General features: G+C 53.1%; 1 protein-coding gene across 1 annotated transcript in view; it reads left to right on the top strand.

Annotated features, from left to right (window-relative positions):
* Positions 1 to 18,679, top strand: part of TULP1 (TUB like protein 1) — a 36,747-nt gene extending 18,068 nt beyond the window's left edge. The window contains exons 3-14 of the mRNA XM_075065993.1: positions 1,125 to 1,254; positions 2,142 to 2,299; positions 4,179 to 4,287; positions 5,607 to 5,717; positions 6,963 to 7,103; positions 7,677 to 7,774; positions 8,635 to 8,805; positions 10,788 to 10,900; positions 13,547 to 13,655; positions 14,092 to 14,190; positions 14,609 to 14,780; positions 18,276 to 18,679. Coding sequence (XP_074922094.1) covers positions 1,125 to 1,254; positions 2,142 to 2,299; positions 4,179 to 4,287; positions 5,607 to 5,717; positions 6,963 to 7,103; positions 7,677 to 7,774; positions 8,635 to 8,805; positions 10,788 to 10,900; positions 13,547 to 13,655; positions 14,092 to 14,190; positions 14,609 to 14,780; positions 18,276 to 18,409 — 1,545 coding nt within the window. The 3' untranslated portion in view covers positions 18,410 to 18,679. The remainder of the gene's footprint in view (positions 1 to 1,124; positions 1,255 to 2,141; positions 2,300 to 4,178; positions 4,288 to 5,606; positions 5,718 to 6,962; positions 7,104 to 7,676; positions 7,775 to 8,634; positions 8,806 to 10,787; positions 10,901 to 13,546; positions 13,656 to 14,091; positions 14,191 to 14,608; positions 14,781 to 18,275) is intronic.
* Positions 18,680 to 27,581: the final 8,902 nt, after the last annotated feature.

Below are 27,581 nucleotides of genomic sequence, written 5' to 3'. Positions count from 1 at the left end.
CTCATCCCCAGCCAGAGCCCTCATCCCCCTGCACCCTAATCCTCTGCCCCAGCCCTGAGCCCCCCCTGCAGCACGAACCCCTCATCCTCAGCCCCAACCCTCATTCCCCTGCAGCCTGATCCTCTGCCTCAGCGTGCACCACCTCCCCCTTCCTACACCCCCACCCCCAGCCGACCCTGCACCCAAACTCCATCCCAAAGCCTACAGCCCTCACCCCCTCCTGCACCCAGCACCCAATCTCCCTCCCAGAGCCTGCACCCCTCACCCCTTCCTACACCCCCACCACCAGCCCAGAGCCTGCACCCAAACTCCATCCCAAAGCCTGCAGCCCTCACCCCTCCTGCACACCCAGCCCGGAGCCTGCATCCAGCATCCAAACTCCATCCCAAAGCCTGCAGCCCTCACCTCCTCCTGCACACCCACCCCCTGCCCCAGCCCAGAGCCTGCACCCAGCACCCAAACTCCTTCCCAAAGCCTGCACCCCTCCTGCACCCCAGACTCTCCCCTGAAACCCCGCCCAGAGCCTTAGGCAGGAGGAGGTGGAGTTTGAGGGGGCGGAGTTGGGGGGCGGGTTCTGGGCACCACCAAAATTTCTACAAACTTGCCTCCCATGTGAAGGTAGACACAGATACCAAACAGATTGGGCCAGGCTGATTTTTCCTTTATCTTCTCTCTCCCTCTGTCTCTGTACTGGACCCTTTGCCCCTCTCCTGCCTGCATACCTCCTGCTCTTAGGGTTCATCATTCTTCTCATCCTCACCTGGCAGCTCTGTTCCCTCCTAGTTTTCTCATCTCGGTTTCCCCTCCCTGCACATCCCTTCTCTCCTGACTGCTCCCTGCCTGTGCCCACTCCAGCCTCTGTCTGTTCTGCCCACTGTGGCCTTCTCGCTTCCTCCTATTGCCCTGCCCCTCTTCTCTGAGGCTCTGTGGAGACCCACTTGTCCCAGGAAGCATTGCAGTTATGCAGACTGCACCCCCGTGCAGAAAGGTTCTGGCCCCCTCGTGCATGTTCTGTATTGCAGTGGGTTGTACTGGACTGTGCCTGTGGACTGTAGGGTTTCCAGGACCGGGGATCTGTTATTGGGTCTTTCGTATGCCTGTAAATGATGTGTCCCTCCATCCAGCGCCTCTTGCCGGGGCAGAAGCAAAAGAAGAAGCGCCATGAGCCCACGCTGGAAGCCAAACCCAGGAAATCAAAAGTAGAAAAGTTGGACAACCTGAGCCCGGCAGAGGAGCCCAGCGCCCCCTCTCAGAGTAAGAGACACCCAGGGACAGGCAGCCCCTGGGAGCTGTGGACAAGGGTGATAAGAAATCGGGGAGGGCTCTGAATCACACACGCACACACAGCCCATGCCTGCTGCCTTCCCAGCTGCGCATTACCCTTCTGTGCTGGCTTCCTGCCTCTCTCCTCTCCAGCAGCACTGGGACAGCCAGCAAAGCCCTGGGTTTGTCCCCAGAACAAGGCACCAGCCATCTCTGTGTCCCAGTGCCCGTGCTGGGACTGGGACTTGAGAATCCCAGCTGTGCTGGTAGGAGCAGTCCAGCGCGTATGGCCCCTTGCAGGGCACAAAACCTGCTGCTGGAGGAAGCTCTACCAGTAGAAGAGGTTGAGCCCCTGTCTGTGGTGCTGCCTCGCTGTACTGCCCACAAAGCAGTGCCAGGCCAGCCATGCACACATGCAGACACGTCCTGGCATTTAGCCTGGCACAGTGCCTAAGTTTTGCCTCCAAGATGCAGGCCTGCACTCTGGGAGTGACCCCTGCAAAGCATATTTGGACCTAGACACAAGCCAGGGCCAACCCCACCTGTATGCCTGCACAAGCCCCTAAATATAGGGGGGTCCCATATATGAGCTCTCCCTCCCAGCACCCATAGCCTCCCCTCCCCACTCTGATCCACCCCCTCTGAAAGATCATCTGAGGGACTCACTTCCATGGCCTCCCAGAGACAAACGCCCCCCACCTCATCCTTCCCCAGCGAGAGACATCCCCATCCACTTATCTCCTCCACAGTGCACTAAGTGGTAAATGGAGTCTGACTTCATTCCAAGCCGCACCACACCGAGCATGTGCCATTGCACCCCCCCCGCCTGTCCCGGTCTGTGTTTCTGTCCTCACTCTGGCCGCTCTCACCACATGCAGCTATCAGGAAACTGAGGAAGAAGAAGGAAGAGAAACTGGAGGAGGAGAGTGCAAAGCAGCCCTACCCCAAATCCACCAAAGAGCCCAGGAAGAAGAAGGAAAGTCCCACGTCGCATTTCACTGTGGCCAAAGCCTCAAAAAAGAAGCAAGGTAAGAAGGTGTCTCTAATGCGTGCTGCACACCCTCACGCCTGCCACACGCAACCCTAGCAAACAGCCACGACCAGCCACACACCAGCATACAGGCCACAGACTCCTCCTGTGTCAAATCCAGCCACACACACTCACAGCCCAAACACAACAGCCAGGCCTGCATGCCACAATGCAAGCACATCCTCGCATCACCATGGTAATCCAAACACAGCTATGCCACATGCCCTGGCCAAACGCAACCCTCGCATGCTGGCATTGTGCTCCCAATCCAGCACACTGCTTTGCACTCACAACGCAATCCAAACACAGCTACACCATACAAATGCAGTCCACACACACACACACACACACACACACACGGCATTCACAATCCAGCACACAGCCCTGCACATATCCCACAATCCAAAAATCACACTGCAACACAGTCTCCATCCAGACACAAAACAGCACCTTGCATCCCAGTCCAAACCCAGCCCTCCCACACGCGCTGTGCACTTTCGATCCAAACCCATCTGAAAGCCTGCTTGAAAACGCTCTCGGCACCACTGGAGAACCGACCCCCTCCACCCCTAAAAGGCAATAGAAGGGCATGTGCTGGGAAAGTCCCCAGCTCCCACATAGGGTGAGTAACGCCTGGCTCTGCTTTCGGAGGACAGCTGCACAGAACAGGCAGGTGGCTGTTGCAGTTTTGAGCCCCATTCTAATACCTGTCTTCTAATGCACACCAAGTCCATTTTCCAGACAAATATTTCACCCACCCTGACCCACCAGCTCCTGATCATTGGTGGGTGTCTATGGGCAATTGCTCCATTCCTTGTTACTGTCTCTCCAGGGGAGGGAGGAGGTGAGGGATAGAGGAAACGACCAGGGCTGCCCAGAGCGGGGGACAATTTGCCCCAGGTCCCGGGCCCCACAGGGGCCTTGCGAGCCCTGGCCTGGTGGTGGTTCAGGTCTTTGGCCGCCATTTCAGGAGTGGGGGGCCCTTCAGTGCTGCCAAAGACGCGGAGCTACTGAAGGGCCCTCCTCCGCAAAAATGCTGCCAAAGACCTGGACTGCCACTGGGTGAGTACAAGCGCCGCAGCTTCCCCGCTTTGCCACAGGCCCCCTGAATCCTCTGGGCAGCCCTGGAAAGGACTCCCCCGAGAGATGCATGTACCTCACAGACTCTTAAGAAAAGCCCAGGAGGCAAGACAGTCACTAGGTGGCAGCCTTGGACCACAGGGCATCCCCCTCCCCGTCACCACCACACACAAATTCTCTCACTCTCTTGCACACAAATACAGTGGCCTTTATTTTCTAACCTGCTGTTTCCTATAGGGTAAACTCCTGGGGTAAAAAGCTCTAGAGCCTGATCTACACTGGGGGAAATACCCCAGCATTTCCAACCAGGTTTGAAACTGGTTCAGCTGGTGTAACTGGTTCTCAAAGTGGTTTGAATGTGTTTGGGGGGCGGAGGGGTTCCCAGTGTGGGCCCAGTGAAGTCAGAGCAGCCCTCCAGACTGGAGGCTTCGACGTAGGCTTTTAAGCACACTTTTTTGTTTTCTTCTCACCTGGATTGATCCCATTTACACTGACTGGCCAAGCCATTTAGAAACCAGTTTTCCAGGATTTGTGATCAAATTTGGTTTGAGTCCCAGCACGGACTAGACTCCCAGATACTGGGTGAGTGTGGTGTAAGCAATGGGTGACATATGGCAATGGGTAGGTCCAGGTCCAGTGAGCCCCAAGCTAGTCCCCAGCTGTGGGGAAAGTTCCCCTAAACAGGACAGGCGGAGCCGTCACCACAGTCACTTACTAATGTGGCTGTGTTCATTTTTCTTTAATCGTCTTCTCATCCCTGTTCCGCTCCCCCCTCCCCCCCGCATCCCCAGGGGACTCTGAGGAGGAGGAAGAGGAGGAGGTGGAGAATGATGACCCACCGAAAAAGCCAAAAAAGAAGCCCCCCAAAGAAATCCCAGCTGGAGAAAGCAGGGAGAGAAAACCCAAGCTGAAAGGTCAGCAGCTGGAGCCCCGGAGAAGGGGCTGACATGTGGAGGTGAACCCTGGGAGTGAGCCATGCTGCCTGGGTGAGAGGAAGGATGCTCCAGCAGTGAGGGCGCTAGACTAGGACTTGGGGAAGCTGGGTCAATTCCCTGCTCCTCTACAGACTCTGGTTGTGACCTTGGCTAAGTCATTCCCCCTTTACAACCCTCAGTCCCTGCTCTGTGCGATGGGGACCATAGCCCTGCCTGGTCATAGGGCGTGAGGTGCTCAGATGCTATGATAAGGCAAGGCCCAGTGAGGTACCCTCTGTCCCTGGGGATCTGTGTATGTCTATCAGAGTCCCTCTCCTAGAAGCGCCCTAGGGGACAGGAATGGAAGGATCCTTTTGCTGCATATCTCCATTTCCCTGTCAAGTGAGGCAGCTGGGCTGGGGCTGATGTTTCTTTGCCTGATTTTGGGACCCCTCTGCCTTGCGAGCAGACAGCCCAGGAGTCAGATGGAGGTTGGCATTCAGAGTCATTTGCAGCAGAGCTGAGCTTCCGAAGCCTGAGGATCCACCACAGGGCATGAGGGGTGGACGAGACTCTTCCCAGTCAAGCACCCTCCTCCCAGCTGAGCCCATCCGAGTTCCTCCCTGGGGACCCCAGCGTCTGGCTGAGGGAAAAGCCCCTCCACTGGCATGGTGTTCTCAGCATTGTCTTCCAATTAGTTGCCTCCCAGAGGGGCCAAGAGGAAATCTCTCTCCCCCTGGGTCAATGGAGCAGGCTCAGGCTGGGTGTTATGGGACACACACTGCTAGAGAGCAGGAGATGGGGGCCTGGGACACAGGCAGGGCATGGAGAGGACAGCTCTGATCCAGGGAGAGCCAGGGCTCGGGGCTGGCCTAAGGGAAGCCCCAGCCAGAGGTGGCAGGTTGCAATGGGTGGTTATTAGGGAAGTCGGCAGGACTGAGCGGTTAACACCCAGGCCAGGAATGAGCAGAGAGCACTGGCCGGCTGAGTCCCCAAGCCTCCTGGGAAGTGGCTGAGGGAGGAGGGCAGCAGAGGGCTGGGGCTCTCTTGTGTCTGTGTCTCCAGAGGCCCTGAAGTCATGTCCCTGTGTCCCCCTTTTCTTTCGTCTCCTCCCTGCCCCTTGCTCTCTCCCCTCAACAAACCTGGCTTTCCCCCATTCCCCCTCTTTCCTGTCTCCCAGGCTTGTCCCCACTCCTCCCTGCTCTCTCTCTCCCTCCCTTCCCCATCTCTTACCCCTCGCTATTCCCTCCGCCATCCCTGCTTGCTGCCCTTTCTCTCCCCTCCTGTCCTCACACTGGCTCCTTTCTCCCACCCGGTAGGAGACAAAAGTGATTGCGATGCCAAGCCCAGAGCTGCCAAGCCCACGAAGAAGGAGCCGATGTCCATGTTCCAAGTGAGCGGGGACAAGGAGAGAAAAGGCAAAAAGAAAGGTGAAGGGCGACAGCTGCCCATACATCCCCTGGGCCCCCAGAGCTCTCGTCATCAACAAAGGGTGCATGAGGAGTCACCACTGGTACCATGGGAGCCCTTGGGATATGGCTAAGGCTGGGTGGTCAGTACTTGGATGGGAGACCTCCCAGGAAAACTCTGGTGATGCTTCAGCAGGGGAAGCATCCTGCCCTGCCTCAGTGCTGATCCGGTTCCCCTGGCACATGCCTGTCCAACGTTTGGATGAGGCCCGTGCAATCAGTAATAGACCCATGGCATGTCTCCAAAGAGTGCAGGTGCTACATAAGAACATAAAAACAGCCATACTGGGTCAGACCAAAGGTCCATCTAGCCCATATCCTGTCTTCCCACAGTGGCCAATGCCAGGTGCCCCAGAGGGAATGAACAGAACAGGTAATTATCAAGAGATCCATCCTCTGTCGCTCATTCCCAGCTTCTGGCAACAGAGGCTAGGGACACCATCCCTCCCCGTCCTGGCTAATAGCCATTGATGGACCTATCCTCCAGGAACTTATCTAGTTCTTTTTTGAACCCTGTTATAGTCTTGGCCTTCACAACATCCTCTGGCAAAGAGTTCCCCTGGTTAACTCTGCACTGTGTGAAGAAATACTTCCTTTTATTGTTTTAAACCTGCTGCCTATTAATTTCATTTGGTGACCCCTAGTTCTTGGGTTATGAGAAGGAGTAAATAACACTTCTTACTTTCTCTACACCCGTCGTGATTTTATAGACCTCTATCATATCCCTCCTGTAGTCGTCTCTTTTCCAAGCTGCAAAGTCCCAGTCTTATTAATCTCTCCTCATATGGAAGCTGGTCCATATCCCTAATCATTTTTATTGCCCTTTTCTGAACCTTTTCCAATTCCAATATATCTTTTTTGAGATGGGGTGACCACATCTGCCGCTGTATTCAAGATGTGAGTACCATGGATTTAAATAGAGGCAATATGATATTTTCTGTCTTATTATCTATCCCTTTCTTAATGATTCCCAACATTCTGTTCGCCTTTTTGACTGCCTCTAGCCAGATCTTGACCAAATTCCACCCTGAGTAACCCCGTTCTCCTGAGCAAAATATTCCCTTGTCATGACAGATGTGTACAGTCCTTAGCTAACATCTCTCGATGGCTTTGAGATCCTCAGATGAAAGGCACGAGTGTTAGCACAGGGATCCGTAGCCCCTCTCTTGACTGATTCCTCTGTGCGCATGTCTTCCCCCCCTATAGCCCCAGCTCTCACAAACAGCGAGGAGGAAGACGACTCTGATTCCAGCACCAAGCCAATCAAACCCAACACAAAAAAGGACACGGCTTCCATGTTCCAGGCTGGAGGCGACAGCCACAAAGAGAAGAAGACCAGAAAGAAAGGTGGCTGCTTCCTGAGTGAGGGGTGCACCATGGCGGGCTCTGGGCACCGAAGGGTACAAGTCCCATTGCTCAGGGCCAGCAGCAGGGCAGCGCATGGGCAGATACTGGACACCTGGGGTTACGAACTCTTCCACCTTCGCCAGGTGGGGGTATTATTGTGGGTCATATATTTGGGCTCTAGAGGAGGAGGATGTATTGTCCCCTGCTGGCTGATTTAACTAGTGGAATTGTCCTTGTCCTTTGACTTGCCTTGTGCAGAAATGCCACAGTGGCTGCTTGTCCAGGCCAGCAGCTCCACATGATTGAGTTAGGATTCCTCACCCTCCTTTTGCTGGCAGGGTACCCACCACATTGCTTCAGATATGACCTGCCACCGCCGGGGGTCATTTAAAATGCTCTGCTCCCGGACGGCAGGCTGTGTCGAGGGTAGCCACTGCCTCTATAAATCAATCCACCAATGCCCTCCACCTGCCAGCGTGCTCAGCTCCTCCCTGCCATCCCGCTGGGCTGATGGGTCTGGGCCGCTTCTGGGCAGCAAAGTGGGCGATGCCCATTGTGTGTTTCTGTCTGCAGCTCTCCCCAAAGCTGCCAGAGAGGGGAGCGAGGGAGAGGCCTCGGAAAGCCCTCAGAAGAACTCCAATAAGAAAGGGAAAGGGAAGAAGTCCAAGAAGGTAAACAGCCAGCAAGTCCAGCCTAATAGGCAGCTCTGGGAACGGGGGTTTCCTCACGGCTTCCCTCCCCCCGGGGTATGGCAGCCCCGGAGCCTAGTCAAGGGGCAGTTGCAGCAGCTTTCTGGTGTTAATGCTGAAGGAGGGTGGGAGGATGGGCAGGCAGCCCATCTCGCAGAGCAAGGCCGCAGAAAGAATAGAGTGTGGGGCTGCCTAAAGGGGCCCCTGGCAGGTTCGCGCAACAGCTGGCGGGAGGGAGTCGCCCCAGCAGGTTCCCGCAGTGGAGGTTGTCCCTGGCAGGTTCCTGAGGTGGCCAGGGGGAGGAGGAGGTCACTCTGGCAGGTTCCTGAGGTGGCCAGGGGGAGGAGGAGGTCGCCTCGGCAGGTTCCTGAGGTGGCCGGGGGAGGAGGAGGTCACTCTGGCAGGTTCCTGAGGTGGCCAGGGCGAGGAGGAGGTCGTCCCGGCAGGTTCCTGAGGTGGCCAGGGGGAGGAAGAGGTTGCCCCGGCAGGTTCCTGAGGTAGCCAGGAGGAGGAGGAGGTCGCCCCGGCAGGTTCCTGAGGTGGCCAGGGGCAGGAGGTCGCCCCAGCAGGTTCGCACAGCGGCTGGGGGGACTAAGTTCAGAGAAGCCTGGCACTTGACTGGCCAGACCCAGGGAAGATGAGGAGTATGGCCCAGGGAACAGCTCTGTGACTGGATGGGAAGGGAAAGGTGCCAGAACGAGATGTGTCTTGGCACACGTCACGTGGTGGGTGTGTTTCTGGCTGCTGATGCTTTCTTACTGGAAAGCCCTAGAGCAGTGTGTGCCTGAAATGAGCCCTCCCTAAAGCCTTCTCCCCTTTCCGTTCTGGGTGTCGGGCCACAGAAAGAGGAGAGGCCGCCATCCCCTGTCATCGAAGTGGACAACCTGGAAGACTTTGTGCTGCAGCCGGCTCCTCAGGGGGTGACCATCAAGTGTCGGGTCACTCGAGACAAGAAGGGGATGGACCGGGGCCTCTATCCTACATATTACCTGCACCTGGACAATGAGAAAAAGGCAAGCAGTGAGGTCCCAGCCTATTAGACTGCGGAGTACCCTTCCCAGGGGAGCGGGGCAAACCCCTCACTCAGAGTGAGAGCTCAGTGGGGAACGGTTTTCCCGCGAGAGTTTTTGTGCAATTTTCCCCACCCTGAAATGAGGCGAAAAGTCCCCATCCCAGAAAACGTGGTGAGCCTATGATCATCTCAGCCAGCATCAACTGAAGTATTACTTTTTGAGAAGTTCGAAACATTTAATTTCCATTTGGACCTTGTAACTTGGATTTTAACCTGGTATTAGGTGAATTGACAGAAATGTCCAAAGGGAAAGTCATATTGAATCGTAAGGTGAACAGTTTTGTTCTGGACCTGTGGAATCAACCGTCCTGGCAGTGTCAGTGTGTTTCAAACATTCTTTGAATCGGGAGAGTGGTTGAAGCTGACCTTTGCTGGGGCACGAAAAACATTTTTTTTGGAAAATTCCTGACCAGCTCTACTTGGGACACTTAAAGCCGGACAAAGCACTTGAAAATATACTATAGAGATGAACACTGGCCTAATGGGTCAGAATCATCCCTGGTGTAAGCCCGTGACAGTCACTGCAGTTACTCCAAGGCTGAGTTTGTCCCAGTTAGTCTTTCTCCTCTCTAAATCCTGATATTCCATGGTGGTTTCCCCTGTTTGCTCCAGACTGAAAGCAATGTTACAGACCCATGTAGCTGTGCCTGCATACTGATGGGAGAAGGATGACTGTCAGCACTCCTATTCAGTTCAGGCCCACTGTGTCTGCCTGAAGATGCACCTCTCCCTGGAGCTGATGCCTCATTTCCAATGGTGATGCTGTTTCAGTGGCGGAGTTTTCACACTGCTCCTGGAGTAGGGCTGCAGCTTGCTGTTTGAAATGCATTTGTCCACTGATTGATCTGTTCCCTTCTGTCCATATTCACACAATCCCTCTTGGGAGATACCCAGGCTCTTTACATCCAGTGCGATTCTGTCACTCTGCAGGTGCAGTTAGAAAGTCCTAGCCACAGGGGCCATGTCTACACTGCAAAGAAAAACCCATGGCTGGCCAGGTGACTTGGGCTCGGGCTGCAGGGCTGTTCCATTGCTGTGTAGACTTTGGAGCCCTTCCATCTCACAAACCCTGTGTAGACATATCCTGAGAGCCCAAGTCAATTGACTCAGGCTCTGAGACTCTGCACCATGGGTTTTTCTTTGCAGCGTAGATATACCCAGTGTGTGAATACAAGGCCTGGCACAGAATCGAACTCCCCAGGCAGGGTCACCGCTTAGCCAGTGTCTTTGAGAGTGTCTCCTTTTGGGAGACCCATAAGATGTCGTCACAATCACAGTAGACATTGGGCCGTCACCCTCTCCTCCTGTAGCGTGGTGTCCTGCTGCAACGTGGATCACATAAATGTCACAAGATGGCCACTCATGAGCTTGTCTATTGCACAAGGCAGAATTTCCGAGAGGTCTAGAGCCACTGTCCCCAGAGACTTTAAAAAGACCACTCCATGGTAAGGATCCATGGAGATCTAAGTTCCAGACATGAGTCTAGCAGTTAGTCTGGAACACGGTGAGCTCCCTAGTCACTCCCAGCTCTTGTGACAGTGGGTCTAGGCCCAGCTTCTGTGAAAGCTGCCTCCTGCACTCCAAGCTTCTCCTACATGTTGACAGTTTCATTGTTCCAGGGAAGGCAACTGTCACAGGCAGTGGTGGTCATGGAGACAGAGACAGGCGATCTCTATGGTAGCTAAGGCCAGTCACCAAAAGGGCTTTGAATATCAGGACAGCGGCCTTGTACTGTATTTACTAGGGAGGTAGTGCACCACATGTTGTATTCCCAGCAGCCTGTTAGCAAGCAGCTTGAGTGTTTTGTGCATGGTAGAGCTTCTTCAAGGTGTGCGGCTTCAGTCCTACGTACTGTGAGTTGCAACAATTGAGCATCCCCGCACAGCCCCTGTAATCCAGCCCCCTCCTTCTCGTCTCCAACAGGTGTTCCTGCTGGCTGGTCGGAAGCGGAAAAAGAGCAAGACCTCAAACTACCTGATTTCCATTGATCCCACTGATTTGTCCCGAGGCGGAGAGAACTTCATTGGGAAGCTGAGGTACAAGAAAAGCTGTGGCACTGGGCAAAACTGAGTCCTGGGCCACCTCCCATTTCCAGGAGTCCAGAGCAAATTCCCAGCAGGTGACCATGCCAGGGAGTGAAGTGAGAATACCCACTATATTGCAGCTTCTGCCCTGTACATCTGGAATCATGCCAACCTAGGTCTCCTGCTGCTTGGGCTATTTCCTGCATCCTGCTGTTCCTGCAGCTCTGAACCCTGGTTCAGCAAACGCTGCCGCACAGTTACGTGAATGTTGGGAGGGACAGGGAGTTTTCACATGTCGGTGATGGGTTCAGATCCCACCCTGGTGGGTAATGAGTGAAAGTGATCACCAACCAAGGGTTGTTTAGTGGCCTATGTGCAGTGATTTGGTGGGTCCTAATCCTGTTCTCTGGGGACAGTTGTTCATATAATGAAAAGTGCCTTCGTACTTGACACGAATCAGCCCCCGGGCTGGCAGCCTCAGCAGAGCATCCAGGGACAGTCTGGGCCATTGGGACGGAACTCGTATCTCAGCCCTAGAGGGGTCCATCCTGAGCAGGATGGGCCCATGGTGGGTGCAGCGTGAGAGCAGCCAGCCCTGTCCCACCCTAGTCTGTCCCTGCTGCAGAGATACAGGGAGGACTCCAGTCTCCAGAACTGTCCATCTGGCCCCTTTCACTGGCACTAAATTGATGTCTAAAAGCTATCAGGAGACAGTGGGCAAGGGGTGACCCTTCCCCCACTGCTCCCTCACTTCCTGGGCTCAGGTGCAGTTTCCCCGTGTACATACCCTCCTTCCTACATGGAGATGTGGCCCACACTGCACCATTCAGCTTCCCCCCAGCCCCATTCGGGCTGGTTGGCTTACTACCTACAGTGCAGGCCCCGCACTGATACTGCACGTAGGGTGGAAACTGGTCCTTCGATGGCTGACGTGGGGAGAACATGTCCCCCACGGACATGGGGAACAGGTCTTGCACTGAATCCCTCAGATGGAGGAATGAGTCCCACACAATTCAGCCCCGAAAGAAACTGTTGGAGGGAGGGGACCCAAGATTGGCAGCTGCTTGGAAACACAACGAGGAGCCGAAGAGGGTGCGCGTGTTTTTTAGGTTGCTGCTTCCCACTGCGGCCTAGTTGGGTCCTTCTGACTTTGTAGCTGGGGGTCACAGCTTTTCTGGCTAGAACTGGAGCCTCCTGTTGCTAGATCTGGCTTCTGGACTGGTGCTGCGGGGCAGGGAGGGGAGAACTGGCTCGTCCGGTTCTTTCGGAAGGAGAGAGAGGTCACCTCTTGACACTGCTTTCAGCAGGGAGGAGTCCTGCCCAACCTAGCAGCCTTCGTTGTGGGCCAGAGGCGTTCACTGTGGTCTGTTGGAGCAGGGAGTGGGAGGTAGCTGTGTGTATGGTACTTCAGAGACAGGTTCCACCCTACGAGCACCCTAGTCTGTCACATAAATGACAGGAGGTTAGCTCAGAGCAGGTCAGTGGATATCAGAGGCTGGCTACCTCAGGCATGGACTAAGCCCAGAGCTGCCTAGGGAGCCCAGACCTGTTCTACCTGCAGAGTTGCACCTAAAGATACTTACCTAAAGCTGTGATTGTAAACTGGTTTCGTTATACCAGCGTGACTCTGTGTATGGGCGCTCTTCGGTCAATGCAAACTTGTCTTCTTACATCGGGTTAGCGTGAGTGAGTAACTTTGCAGGTGCAAGTTACAGAGAGAACCTGTTTAAACCCACATATAGAAGTGTCCACATGAGACTTTGCATCTCTTTTCAATCCCTTTAAAGTTAATCCAGTGCAATTTGTGTGCACAGATAAGCCTCTACTTATATGGGGGTGTAGCAGGACCAGTGCAAAGGCCACAGGAATCACCCACAAACTGGCCAGTGTCTGTGACATGCTATTCTCCCGCTGCAGACTGTTTTTGTTTCTGCTCAGTTGTGTGCAGCAGGCACCCTATCCAGAATCTTACTGACAATGCCCCTCAAAGCCCGACAACCCTGGTGTAAAGGAATCCGGGCTGCATTTGCAGTTAGACCACCTGCTCGGTTGCTGCATTGGTGAAAAGGGTCATTAGGAAGCATGGTGGGATTGGGACCCCCAAATCCCCTCTGTGCCTAGTCCGAGCCCCGCTTGGCTATCTAGGGAAATGCCAGCAATCTACACAAATGTGCTAGGCAAACTGATGCGTGCGATGGATGAAGAGAGCCATGTGCAAGGGGAAGCTGGGTCCAGAGGAAGCTAGGGAGCACTTCCATGCCTTGGGGTCTCATGTGGCCATACAGAGCCTGGCCTGGTGCAGGTTATTTCCTGTGCAGGATACAGCCCATGCCCCTTCCGCCTCCCCATTAATCAGGTGCTTGTCAGGAAGTGACTGTCCTTGACAGACTCTGGTGGAGGAGAGCTGTTCCTATCGCTCCCTGCGGAGAGATCTGGGCTTTTGGGATCACTGCAAAGACCCCACGTCCCCTCCTGTTTCCTCCCTTTGATTGTGCTCCTGTGGGGATCTGCTGAGATACCATGGTGCCCCAGAGACCCCTTTCATAGCAGCACAGAGGGGAACCTAAGGAAGGGCAAATAAAGGATCAGAAGAGGGGTGACGGTGCCACATACGCCCCCACCCCAGGTCCTCAACCTGATTTCTGACTTTCATTGTAGATCCAATTTAATGGGGACTAAGTTTACTGTGTTTGATAACGGTGTGAACCCTGACAGAGCAAACGCCGACTGGTCGAACGTGCGACAGGAGCTGTCAGCTGTCGTGTATGTAAGTAACAGATGTAGGCTATTTCCACCCTCCCCCGGTAGAGAGCTGCGCTCGCTGAGCAGTGTCCCACAGTGGCTGCCCATGGTCTCCAACTCCTATGCCCATTGCAGTCTGTGCCAGACTGAGAGAGTCCTGGATTCATTGCCAGTAAGTGTGGCTGTCCTGCATCCTGTCCTGGAGAGTGGAGGTCTCTGTTGATCCACCGGGGGGCGGCGGTGGGGCAAGCTTCTCCCAGCTGCGTGCACATCTGGATGGGAGGCAGGGCAGTGGAGCACTGCGTATCCCGGTCATGACAGGGAGTCCCAGACACACGCTGCTGGTACCAGTGGGTCAGGAAACAGCTGCTTACTCTTGGAGTGGGATATTTGTTCTCCCTGTTCGGCATGCGTGAGCCTCCAGTGATGAATTGATGAGACCACTGGGGTTTCTATTTCAGGAGACAAACGTTTTAGGGTTCAAAGGCCCCCGGAAGATGACTGTGATCATCCCTGGAATGAATTCGGACAATGAGCGGGTGCCAATCCGGCCCCGAAACGTAAGTCAGCGCACCAGCCAGCAATGTTGGGAGCAGGCCCCGCCTTTCCTCTGAGGCATCGCCCACTTCTTAGCAATCCCTAAGGGAGGTGATGGTTCCCCACCCAGGCACTCAGATACCATGGGGACAGGCACGGTATAAGAACTAGAACAGAGTGGCAGAAGCCTACAGCTTGGAGATGATTTAAAGGGGCATGGAAGGTCCAGACCAGTGCCCAGATGCACATATGAGATACATGGGGCCATATACTGCCTTGGATCTCCATGGCCAGCTCCCCTTGATGTCAGGAGTACAGGGGGGTGCACACATGGTACACAGCCTCATATGGACCCTGCACACCCTGGGAAATAGTCACAGGGACTCCTAAGGGTAGAAAGACTCGCGCTGCCTCCTGAGCGTGTTTTCTCACTGGTCCCAGGATAACGACGGGCTGCTTACGAGATGGCAGAACAAGAACATGGACAACCTGATTGAGCTGCACAACAAGGCCCCGGTATGGAATGACGAGACCCAGTCTTACGTCCTGAACTTCCACGGCAGAGTCACCCACGCCTCCGTCAAGAACTTCCAGATCGTGCACAGCAACGATCGTAAGTCCATAGGGAGAGTCACCCCGCAAGGTCGATTTCCCCAGTCAGGGAGCAGCGCACAAGACACACGCAATTCCTGCCAAGAGGGTGGGGATTGTCAGTCTGGAGGGATCTCACGCCATCTCTCCAGCTTAGGTTTTGTGCTTGTGAACTTCGTTCTGGTCATTGTGAGCAGCGTTATCCTGTGGGATATGAATGGAAAGCTGATCTGGGCCTTGAATTGGCATCAGATGAGAACTGGGAGAATATGGTATCCTCAGCAACTTTTCTGGGCTGCTGCAGTCTGTCCCTGGAACACAGTCCTGGCACCCTGCTCTGGGGCTTGCACGTTACTGACGTGGCAGCTATGGTGCTAGGCACACACCTTACTGAGCACGGTCGCTTCATTCGCCCTCTCTGCTCCCCGGGCGTAGGTAGTATCTGAGCCAAAGCGAGTTTCCCCTCTTGACGGTCAGAGAGGGTCAGCTGAGTCTGCTCGGCTTCAGGCATCAGCTGGAGAGTCAGACATCCAGTGGTGGGAGCAGAATCTTTACCACGGGGGAGAAGGAACAGTCCCAGCAGGCTGAGTGGTGGGATTGGCAGCTGGAAAGGTCTTGTTCCCGCTCGGAAACTTGCAGTCCATTTGATCTGAGAAGAATTCTGGTGGGAGTTTCCAGACCATAATCTCACTTCAAATAAGGGGCTATGCTCTGCAATGAACCTGCTCAGAGGGAGCGTTAGGCCCATTGCGCAAGCAAAATGGTACCCCTTAGGAGCCTCGCTGCTCACAGCTCTGGGCCCATGGTGGGCCAAATTTGTGCTCTGTGTGGATCGTGCTGGAGTGGAGCACCAGGGGGAGCCAGAGGACCAGGCAGATTGTATAGGGGATTGGGACTATGTGCGTCTGGTGGACGGGGGAGCCCGGCCGAAGTTCTGCAGTTCCCCAGTCTGGCTCATGCTGCTTGAGCCTGGAACCTTACATGGGCACTGTCTAGCAGCAAGAAAATTGTTCTCCTCTGGGCCTTTAAACAAGGGCTCTCCCTTGCCATGCTCCCAGCTCAGCTTCTCGCTGTTGGTCACTGAATGAATAACTAGGACAGGGGTCGACAATCTTTCAGAAGCGGTGTGCCGAATCTTCATTTATTCACTCTAATTTAAGGTTTCACGTGCCAGTAATACATTTTAACATTTTTAGGTCTCTTTCTATAAGTCTATAATAGATAACTAAACTATTGTTGTATGTAAAGTAAATAAGGTTTTTAAAATGTTTAAGAAGCTTCATTTAAAATTAAATTAAAATGCAGAGCCCCCTGGACCAGTGGCCAGGACCCGGGCAGTATGAGTGCCACTGAAAATCACCTCGCGTCCCGCCTTCGGCACCTGTGCCACAGGTTGCCTATCCCTGAACTAGGAGAAGGCCCTGGGATGCTGCTGTCCAGAATTCCCCACCCAGGCCATCAGTGCCGCTGCCCACTCCTGGTGGGGCCCCCGCTGATGGGGAGAGCTCACAGAGCAGGTTACCCTATCAGGGCCCCAACCTGGGCCAGCTGGGCCCAAGCCCTGAGCAGGGGGAGGGGGGACACGAGAGGCGGTGAGCACCCTCGCCTCGAAACCCATTTGATAAGCAAAGTATAGAGCCCAGAAAGGATCACGGACCAAATCCAACCCTGGTGTAAGCAAGCCCAACTCCCACTGATGCCAATAGCTGAGCGCCTGCCTCCACCAGAGTTACGTGGGCCTCTTTTGTGGTTGGTTTTGAATCCATTGCATCTGAACTCCCCATATCCCATGTACGATCACAGAGGGAAAAATTATAGGAATTATTTGGGAGCAGTTCTCTGGGCCCATGCTCTGCCGGAGGTCAGGCTACATGATCACCGTGGTCCCGTCTGGCTTTGGAATCTATGAAAATTCACCTCTGGGCAGAGTCCCGGCACAACCACTTATGTCCCCCGATATGCATCACGTAAGTCCTCAAAAATCAGGCCTGTGGGGCTAAAAGAGCTCAGGGCTACATTTTCAAGCATTCAGCACCCACAAATGGGGCCTGGCGCTTTGGGAGCTGAGCTCTTTGGGAAACCTGGTCCAAGCAGGGGGGGTAATAAGACCTTTTGAAAATTCTGGCCCCTAGGTGTAAGTGGGAGTTCAGCAATCTACAGACCTTGGGCAGCCTCTGCTCGGAAGAGGGAGTCTCACCCAGAGGCCGAAACAATCACGTGTTGGCTCCGTTCAGAGGCTGATGCTGGAGAAAGAATGACATTTTACTTGGTTGGCTTCATGACTTGGCTGGATTTGGAAGGTCCCTGAGGATCAGTTAGAGGGTTCGAAGTTCAGACAGCTGACTGTGGGGGCTGTCGGGCTCCACCCACCCTGTACCCCAGACTTGCAGCAGAGACCACCTGCGAATATCTGAGCGAGGGCAGCTCAGCGGCTTTATGAAGCGTGCAAAGCAGCGAGGCACTCTTCTGCCTGTCACCTGTCCAGTCCAATCAGGGGACATTCATGTCCAGAGTGTTGGATTACAGGACAGAAAGAACCTGTCGGGGGGCCCCCCGGTTATTTTTACAGATTTCCTGTCACCCTTGCTGGTGTAACAAAAGGAAGCCACGGGAGAGGCTGTGGGCTGGGGGAGTGCCACTGCCGTGCTGAGAATGGTCAGGTCAGGAATTCTAGCAAGGGATCAGTTTCCCCTTGGGAGAGGCAGTGTTTGGGGTTCCTGTGTTCTCTTACCCTATCGGCGTTGAGAGAGGAAGGGCTGGTTCTGCTGATTAAATGGCAATGCTTATTCTCAGGCAGGTGGCTGAGCTCTGCCCCCACCCTGCTCAGTCTCCTCCTGCTTTGCTGGGTTTGACATTTGAGCGAGAGCCCTGCGGCCTTTCAGTCCACCATGGCACGGTGCTTCGCTCAGCCACAGCCTGGGAGCTGGCAGCAGGTGCAGGACCCACACATTTAAACTCAGAGATATGACACATTGCTTCTTTGGAAGGTCACCTTCGATGAACAGACTGCAGATGCTGGGTTCAAGCTGAGCCCCTGGGCATTCAGATCCCTAGGAGTACGACTTCAGCCTCTGGGAGCTGAAAAACTGAACTGGAAACAGTTCATCAGATGGACTTCCTTGTGGGTTTTCTGGCTGGGCTGCTGGGGGTAACAGCACGGACAGGAATTCAGAGGTATAGAGGAGCACTTCATCTGGTGCTCCTCCTAGTCAAGGATCTCAAAGCTTTGACATGTATTAATGAATCAAGCCTCTCAACCCATTTAGTTATCCCTGGGTTACCGATGGGAAAACTGATGCAGCTCACAAGGTTCAAAGTGACTAGGAGGGACCAGGACGCTGGAGATCTGAATTCTGTTCTGGGCTCTGCCACAGACTGCGTAGCCTTGTGTAGTCTCCTATGCCAGAGTTCTGGCTGCCTGGCTGGTTGGAGGGTGTGGGGCTTTGACCCTTGGCGCTCAGTCCAGCCCAGGAACCTGTTCGTGTACTCTGATGGCCTCTTACCACCTCTCTTTCAGCTGACTACATCGTGATGCAGTTCGGCCGCGTGGCGGACGACGCTTTCACCATGGACTACAACTACCCCATGTGTGCCGTGCAGGCTTTCGCCATTGCCCTGTCCAGCTTTGATGGGAAGCTGGCCTGTGAATAACATGCCTGGGAGCCCTATGTCCCTGAGCCGCACTGAGCCTAGGCCAGTTGGAGGGGCAACATTGCCAGCTGGAGTGGCTGAGCTAGGCAGGGGTTCGCCTACAATACGGGGATCTGTGCTGACACTTGAGAACCCGTGAATCACTCTGCAGATGTGAATAACAGCTGGACTGGCGTTACTAATGTTACCTGTCCACATCTGGATAGTGGAGCGGAATGAGACCAAGTGGAGTCGTTAAATGCAAATACATATCCACTGATTAGGGTGTAGAAGGTCCCCTGATGGAGGAGATGGCCCCAAGCACTGCAGATACGCTCTTTTAAGCTATAGTGGGTTGGATCGTTACTGTAGAATACCAGATACTTTTTGTACTCTTGTCTCCATTGAGTTTCTGGGTGGTTCAGAACTGGCCACTGGTCCCAGACCACAAAGCAAAATTGCTCCCTCTATATGTTTAGCAGATGAGCCCAACAGTTACTCTGACTTCAGGAAGTTCCTCAGAATCCCTGAAATACTTTGATTTTTTTAGATTCTGTTTTATAGATTGTAGCATTCGGTTTAAATGACACAGGTGGGGGAGCAGGTTGTTTTAATTTGTTTTCTTTGTACTGATAATGGTCAATAAATGAAGAACTGTGGGACAAATCTCTGTTCATTAAAAAAATGAAATTGAACTTTGTGCTGGACCAGAGTGCTTTCTATATCCCCACAATAGGTACAGCAAGGGAACGGAAGGTAAGTATCCCTCACATGCACTGTCCAGCCAATGTGATTCCTCCCTCTCCAGGCAGAAGATGTATTGGATTCTTGGAGAGCAATACTCTGACCTCTAGCTATGCAGCAGACATGGCTGGTTCATGGAGAGCACTGGTCTGGGATGTACTTGTGAAGGCTCTTCTAACCAGCACCGGGCACAAGCTTCGTCAAGAGCTTGTCTGGATTTTATATGAGCAGAGATGGATCTAATTCCAAACCTATGCATTCCCATCTCCTCCGTGCACCCATTGGGAAATGGCCCCTTATGACTATCTGCAGGCCCTGAACCTGGGCCCACATCCACAACACCAGCACCACCCAACGGGTCTACTAGTGACTGGAGTATTGAGATTATACTCCACTTATGCTCCACTAAAGGTACCACTCACAGGGACCTGATTGGAGAAGCTCCAGAGTCCCTGTTTCAGCCAAGTACACTATTTAAGCTAGAAAGAGACATAGTAAGTTGTCTGTACAACAAGGTGGATCCTGGCTTGTTGCTACCACAGCCTCTGCTGTCTGCTACCTGACTTCCAGTCTTGTCCCCAGTCCTTGCCCTGTTCCTGGCTTCTGCCCTCAGCCTCATCCACTCCCTGAATCCTGTCACCCTGGTTCTCAATGGCCCCAGCTCTGACCCTAGGCTACAACTCCTTGGATTCTGCTGGCCCTCGGCTGTGACCTTGACATTGGCTCTGACCACTGGGTGTGGCTGCCCAAGCCCCTCTGACACCTCTCCTGCCTTGCTTCTGACACCCAGGGCCTGATTCTCCATTGCCCTGTGTCCTGCATAGTCTTTTATAGCAGCACAAACGGGATATAAAACGCTGCCATTGTGACCGGGTGGCGTCGGGCACTCACTGTGCCACATAAAGTGCTGGGCAATGGAGTCTGTCGATGCTTTGAGGTCATTAACCTTTCCTTATGCTCCAAGGACTCAGCCCTTGAGAAACACCAAATTCCCTCTGCATGGTATATATAATCTCCCTCCTCCCCTCCCTACAAGCTTTTCTGAATGAGAATGGCCCCAGAGCCACTTGCTTTGAGTATCCAAATCTTGCCAATGGATGCAAATATTGAAGCAACCAGATGAGGCCATAGTGAATTAAAATCACTCGCATCAAGTGTGTGGAAGGTAAATGCAGCTGCGCTGGAAAGTTTCAGAGCCTGCCCCCTCCTAATGGGAGGGGAATCTTTTAAAAGAGAGCCTTTGCCTTGAGTTATCTTTATTGAATGAATAGGAATTGCAAACACTCCCACCCCTCTCTAGCCTCCCTGCCTAGCAGGCAGTGCAGCCTGCAGCCACTCCACCGCTGGCTGGGATCCGGTTCCACCGGACAAGTTGAGCACGATTGGGTTGGGTCCTTACTCGGAGGAGAGACCTCAAGGGGAAAAGGCAAGGTGCTACAGGAAGTGCTGGCAGTGACTCAGAAGGTGTGGCGCTCTTCCTTCTGAGTCAGTACTTATGTATTGACTAGTGGCGTGGCCTTGTCTCTCTGAAAAGTCCTCCTACCCCAGCCTTCTGACCACTGTTTCAGCTCTCCAGGGTGTTTTCAGGAAGAGCAGGCATGTTTGAAATTTGGCCAAGACACCAGGGCTAATTTGGGTAACTAGCTTTTGCCTACTGAACAGTCTCCTTTCTGCTTCTATTGGCTGCCATGCTATTCTTCACTTCCTGTCCTAAACTGCTGCCCAGTGCTGTGGGGCATCAGATGACTGTTGTCTGTCAGAGAATCACGCAGGTAGGTGTAGCAGGAGCGTTGGAGGGTGCTCTGTAAATTGGCGCAGTAAAGAAGTCACTATTAACTGTTAAGCCTTCATCCTTTCCGCTCCTTTAACGGTTGTTGTTCTGAGGGGTGGGGTGTCTCTATCCCTCCTTCTCTTTCATAAACTCCCTCGGTGGAGTGACAACTTGACTGCAGTGCCATGGCCAGGCTCCCAAGCAAATCCACGAATAAGCCAGTGGTGATGAACACTGGGAGGGGAGTGGGGAAAGAAACCAGAGCTGCAGCACCAAAACCAGCAGGGATCCATGGGTCCTGGCCTCTGATCTCCCACAGAAAAGCCAGAGAGGCAGCGACCCAGTGCTAATTATAGAATCTTGGAAATGTAGGGCTGGAAGGTACCTCAAGAAGTCATCCAGTCCAGGCCCAAGCACGGAGGCAGTTTCAAGTAAACCCAGCCACACAGTATAGTAACAGGGTATAAAGTACCTCCTTACTGCTCATAGCACATAGGGGACAGCAGGCTTTGCTGAGCCACTGTACCCATTGTCAGGAACAGGTAGGCACCACAGCCTGACTTTCTATCCCTCTTGTGCTGTGTGGGGTTGTGCAGTTATAAGAATGATAACTAATGCATAGTGATGTTTGTGGTCCCAGATGACTGATTTTTAAAGATAAATTATTAAAAAACCAAACCATTGCTTCATGGTGTGCTTCAGATGAACTCCCAAAGAACTGCCATCTTTCACAACGGCCACCTTCTCCCCATGTTCTCAAAGAGAATAGGGCCACCAGCTACCATCAGCCACTCTCTGGGGTTGATCCCTGGGAATTCTTGGATCCATATGGGTCCTCTTTGCCAGTCAGGCACAGAGCGGGAGGGGAAGGGAGTTACAGCTGGAGAAGACTTTGTAGAGCACCCCTATCCCGACCCCTGGGGCCAAATGCAGGATGGCCCCTTACAATATTATTTCCTAGTGTGTGTTGTGTCTCAGCCTCTGTAAATGATGGTGGAATCTCTTGCAGAACATCCTGCAGAGCTCACATCGGGTGTCTGTGGCACTAGAGGGTTTTGTAGCTCATCCCCCTTTACCAGGATGTAGTGGGTTGTCCCCATCTGTTGCCTTGTTGCATCAGGAAAGGTGGGGCCTAAGCATGGGGGAGATGGTGAGGATAATTCATCTTACCACCACCAGGCAAACTGGGCATATCCAAGACTTATCTCCTACAACCATACAGTGAGAGCTGAGGACCTCTTGTGTGGTTAAAAGGTGGCCTGCTAGGCAGGTCAGACTCCTTTGCTCCAGATCAGAAGCTCTGTCCCCATTACATTCACTCTTCTGTGCCTGCAGCCTCAGATTAGGGATCATCAAAATGTAGAAAGTAAGATCCTTCAGCCCAGATTCCAAACTGGAACCAAACCTTTGCTGAGACTGGGAAAAGTCTGGATACCTTCTGAGGGTGGGTTTTTTCATGCTTTTCTTGATTACCTGAGCATAGATGGAAGAGGAAGAGCCAAAATACACCAAGAACAGCAGTTCAGTGCTATTTGGGTCCATCAGAAATGGGGCACCTATAAAGTCATTAAAAGGCCTGGTGCAAAACTTTGCCTAGAGGTGGGTTTTTTTTGTTTGTTTTAGTGGGTACCATCCAAATCAAACATCTGAACCTTTTCAGTTTTGCCCATTATTGCCTCTGATCCCCAGAAAAATATTGTTTTACCTAATCCAAATACCAGCCCAACACAACCTAAACAATTATTGTAACACTACCGCAGAGAGCAAACACGGAGCTAACTGAAAAACAGAACCCCCAGTATATAAACAACAAGCACCTTTCAGAATTTCTTCAGTGCGCACAATTCTAGCACCACATGCATGTAGCCAACAACAATTAAAGCACACACCAGTAATCCCAAACTCAGTTACACGTACAAATAATTAAAACTGAAACCAACTACAGCACAAGAAACAACTGAAAACAATTTAGTAGGGCAGGAGATAGTTGGTCCTTTGTTTGCTCCGGCTGTTAGTGCCAGAGACAGCAGAAGAGAATAAGGGGTGAAGCAGTTGAAATATGCATCTGTTTTGTGCTACCCACAGTGTGATGGATACAAAGAAAGACCAATGCGTGAAGATAGTGGGAGGGGCAAAAGGAATGTTTGCTGCAGGGAAAGATCAAAAAATAAGAGATCTTATCAACTTAGTTTAGGCTTAAAATATTTTTTCTTTTAAAGGGTTTTACAGATTTCACCTAAAGCAAAATACTCACAGCCATATTAATTGCATGCCTCCATAGCCCATTAGAAACCCAGAGGAAAGGGGTGGGTAGCATCATTGTTTGTCCAATGAACCAGTAGGGAGACGCATTTTAGTTTCACAACTCTGACAGTTGCACGCAATGGAAAGTGGAAAAAAAAATATTACACCCTAAAGTAGGGTAAGGCCTTTCCTCCCAGGTGCTGTTTAATCAAGGATCCTGCTCTTCTAGCCAGTTGGCCACAGGGTGTCCCAAAACATTGTTGTTGGAGTCCCCAGTAGATTCTCTGCCTATCAGGCAAATTTCAGCTGTACCAGTAATCAGGAGAGGATGCGTTCAAGGCCTGATGCTCACAGCCTGCCCCCCACTAAAGTTGGTTGTGATTGGTCTGCCACTGTGTCTGGGTCTTGATGCTGCACAGTCTCAGCATATTGTGGGCCATTGCTTTGCCCAGCCTTCATCTTGGTCCTCAGTTCTAACCCTGCGCTGCCCAAACTTCTCTCCTGGTGGCTCCTGCTTGTCATTTGCCCCCTTTTGGTGATGCTCCCACACCATTCCCTGTTCTCACAATCATCACCGATCAGGCTCCTTCCTGACATTGGTTAAACCCTGGTCCACAAGGTCTATGTGCATTAATGTCCTCACACAATGCCATCCAGCGCTCTCTGTGTTAACGGTTCAACATGATGGACGGGAATTATTCCACTGCATGGAAATATATGAATGAACAAATGGAGTTAAACGGGCGTAGGGCAGAGGGACTGCGTACGTGGGGAGAGCAAGCTTGTCCTGCCACTGATGGAGCGGTACCTGCTCTGTGAATGGACAAGCACTTGATTATTACTGCTACACCATTGGGCTGGACGCTGGACATACACACAGTCCCTTCTCTGAAGAATGTAGTGTCTCAATAGATCAGACAAACAAAGGGTGAAACAAAAGCCCAGCGAGGAGATGTGAGTGACTAAACTCACCCAATATGTTAGTGATAAAGGCAGGATTAGAACGCTGGTCCCCTTAGCACCCAGTGAGTGCCTGCCCCACTAGACCATGCTGTTTCTTAGCAAGCAGGTATCTCACGCCAATACTTTTAACCAGGGCTAAACGTTAGCGGCTGTGTTCTTGTGTTGTTTACTCTGGTTTGTCTATTTTAAAATATTTTGTAATTGAAATCCTTAGAGGAGGAAGGGAATCCTCTGGCAGCCAATCTGGAACTCTGGCCTTCTGGATGATTAGAGTAGTCTCTTCCTCTTTGTCATGAACTACCAGGACTAACTGGGAAGCCAATGTTTTGTCCCTGACTTAAATACAATCTTTTTAATCAATTCAGGACAAGTTTGGGATTTTTACAATGCTGTAGCTAATCTTGGTGCATTGCCTAGATTCGGACATTCCAGCCATAGGGAAATATTATTTATGACTTTATTGCTTGCAGCTCTTTTATGTTAAAATTTGGAAATGGAAGTGGCTGTTTCCCACCAGTGGAAGAGGAAAAGCAGCAGCAAGTATTACAGACTTCTGACACACGACTCGACCAAACCACTGCATCTGAATTTGCCTCATTCTATAAGGGCCAGAGCCAAATGACACAGAAGTTTCAATCTAATTCTCTAAACAAAATAAGGTTCCCAACCAGTCATGCACGTGTTTAACTTTACACACAAAAACAGTCCCATGGCTCCTCCCATGCACAACATGACTCAGGTTCTTAAATTTTGCAGGATTAGGCCTTTATTACACTGCTTGGGCCGGATGCTTAGCAACAGGCACGTGCCAAGGGCAAGAGAGTTTGATGCTGTTTTATTCATCATGCTAGATTGCTGAATGTGCGGGATGGCTGTAGCTTAACAGGCCTTGGTAATGCTTATCTAGTCCTGAATCACTCAAATAAAACAAGTTCTAAATGAAAACTAAAAAGCAAAACCCAAGTCTTATAAACTGACAAGAAATCATGGTCTGAAAAACACTATCTGTGAATAGTCATTTAACTGTGAATTCTTACCAACTACAAGGAAGGGGTTTACAATTATTATTTGTATTTTGGTAGTGCCTAGAGCTCCGCTCATGAACCAGGACCCCATTGTACTAAGGGCTGTACAAATACAGAATAAAAAGACGGTCCCTACCCTGCAGGAACAACTCATATAGTGGGGGTGCTGAGAACCATTGAACCAATCTGTAAATCCTGTATGTGATAGAAACCACTTCAACCCAGGGCGTGCTGCAGCGCCCCCAGCACTCCTAGTTCTGGCACCTATGCCCTGCCCCCAAAGACCTTACAATCTAATTAGACCGCAAGAGCTGTATTTCCAAGTGCTCAGCACCTGCAACCAAGGCCAGATTTTCCAAGGGCCGCCCGGGGGGGGGGGGCAAGTGGGGCAATTTGCGCCAGGCCCCAGGCCCTGCAGGGGCCCCCACGAGAGTTTTTTGGGGCCCCTGGAGCAGGGTCCTTCACTCACTCCAGGTCTTTGGCAGCAATTCGGCGGCAGGGGGTCCTTCCGCCCTGGGACCCACCGCCGAAGTGCCAGGTCTTCGGAGGCAATTTGGTGGTGGGGGCCCCCGTTGCCAAAGACCCCAGGCCCCTTGAATCCTCTGGGCGGCCCTGGATTTTCCAAAGAACTGATCTCCTATTTAGGCACCAGAGTAAGTGGCCGGGTTTTCAGAAGAGCCCAGCACACTGGGGGCTGAGCTTTTTGGAAAAATCTGTCCATCAGTGCCACAGTGGGAGCTGCTGCATGCTTTTGAAAATTTGGTCCTTTATTCAAGTGCCTAAATGGGAGCTAGGCCCTGGAAAATCCAGCCTCACGTATGGGTGCTGGGCACTAGGCAATATGGCCCAAACACTCCTTGAAAACCTGGGTCCATAGTGGTATGTTAGTAATGGTAAACTAACAAACACCATGTTCCCCAAACGAGAAGTGGATCAGTAAACAGAATTTACCAGGGTTTATCCTCAGTGGTGTGTGGGGAAGAGCAGAAGGGGCCCAACAGCTAAGTAGATAGGTGGGGGGAGCTTATCAGTGCAGAGTTTTGAGGACAAAGCAAGGGGTCTGGTTCCACATTGGGGTACCATTTACTTGTGCCCACTGGCTGCAAAATGGGATACGCCAGGTGCCCTATCCCAGGCGCCCTCGGGGGAGCCAGGCCCTAGGAGTTTAATCTTGAAACGAAGGGGAAGCGAGCAGGCTGTGGTCAGAGTAGATGCCAGGGGAAATGACAAGGCCCTCGGGATCAGCTCCCCCAGCCTGAAACCTGGGTAAGGGGCTGAGAGTGGGAACCAGGGACTGAACAGCTAATCGCCTAACTCCTCTCTGGCTCCAAGGCTGCAGGCTCCAGCCCCCGCCGGCTGGCTCACCTAGGGGGCGCTGCAGGAGGAGGCTGAGCACCGGGGGCTGGCGTAGCCCGGGGCAGGCATGGGCTGGAGAACAAGCCCGTCTCGCTGGCTGGGAACTGGGGCCGGGCGCGGCTCCAAGTCTGACGTAAGCAGCGCAGTCCGAGGCTGTGATTCAGGGGCAGGCGCGAGCTGTTCTGCTGCTGCAGCAGCCCCGGGGCAGTGGCCAGGCCTGCTCCCTCCCACCGGCAGGGTGGGTCTCTGCCCTCTTACACTCCTCTGGGTCCTTCCCTGACTTCCCCCCGCAGGAGAGTAGCCCCTTCTCCAGCGTGGAGAGCCCCAAGCCCCACCTCCCATGCATGAGAGGATCCCCCCTGCCTTCCCCAGAGGGGAGACCCCTTATAGCCTATCCCCTAGGAGAGGTCACTCCCCTCTGACCCTCCCCTGCCCCTAGAGGGGCGCCCCAATAGCCCAGCTTCCTTCCACCAGAGAGGAACCCCAATATTCCAGTAGACTTCCAACAAGGGGGCCCCCAATGCCCCAGCCCTTTCCAGCATAGGGAAACCCCAATCACCTATACCTCAGTACCCTTCCAACAAGGGGGAAGCCCCCCCATCCCCTCCTTCCAGCAGAAGGGAATCTCAGTATCCCAGGCCATTTCTAGCAGGGGAACCCCAATAACCAGCCCCCTTCCAACAAGGGGGACCCCCGTCCCCTCCTTCCAGCAAAGGTGACCCCCAATACCCCAGCCCCCTTCCAACAAAGAGGACCCCCGTCCCCTCCTTCCAGCAAAGGCGACCTCCAATACCCCAGCCCCCTTCCAACAAGGGGGATGCCCATATCCCAGCCCATTTCTAGCAGAAGGGAACCCCAGTATCCCAGCCCATTTCCAGCAGAGAGCCCCAACCCCCTTCCAACGAGAGGGGGCCCAACCCCTCTCCTCCGGCTGGCGGAGCCGGTCCGGGGGCGGGGGGTGCTGTCCCGGTCCCTGGCCGGGGAGGGCCGGCCGGGGCTGGAGGCCACGTGAAGGGAGGGGGGGAGGGCCCAGCCCAGCTGCCTCCTGATTGACTCCCAACTTTCTGCTCCTCCCTTGCACAAACTTTCC

Source organism: Chelonoidis abingdonii, chromosome 4, assembly GCF_003597395.2.
Source record: "Chelonoidis abingdonii isolate Lonesome George chromosome 4, CheloAbing_2.0, whole genome shotgun sequence".
NCBI lineage: Eukaryota > Metazoa > Chordata > Testudines > Testudinidae > Chelonoidis > Chelonoidis abingdonii.
The sequence above is the reverse complement of the archived record's forward strand: the minus strand, read 5'-3'. Positions and strand labels throughout refer to the sequence as shown.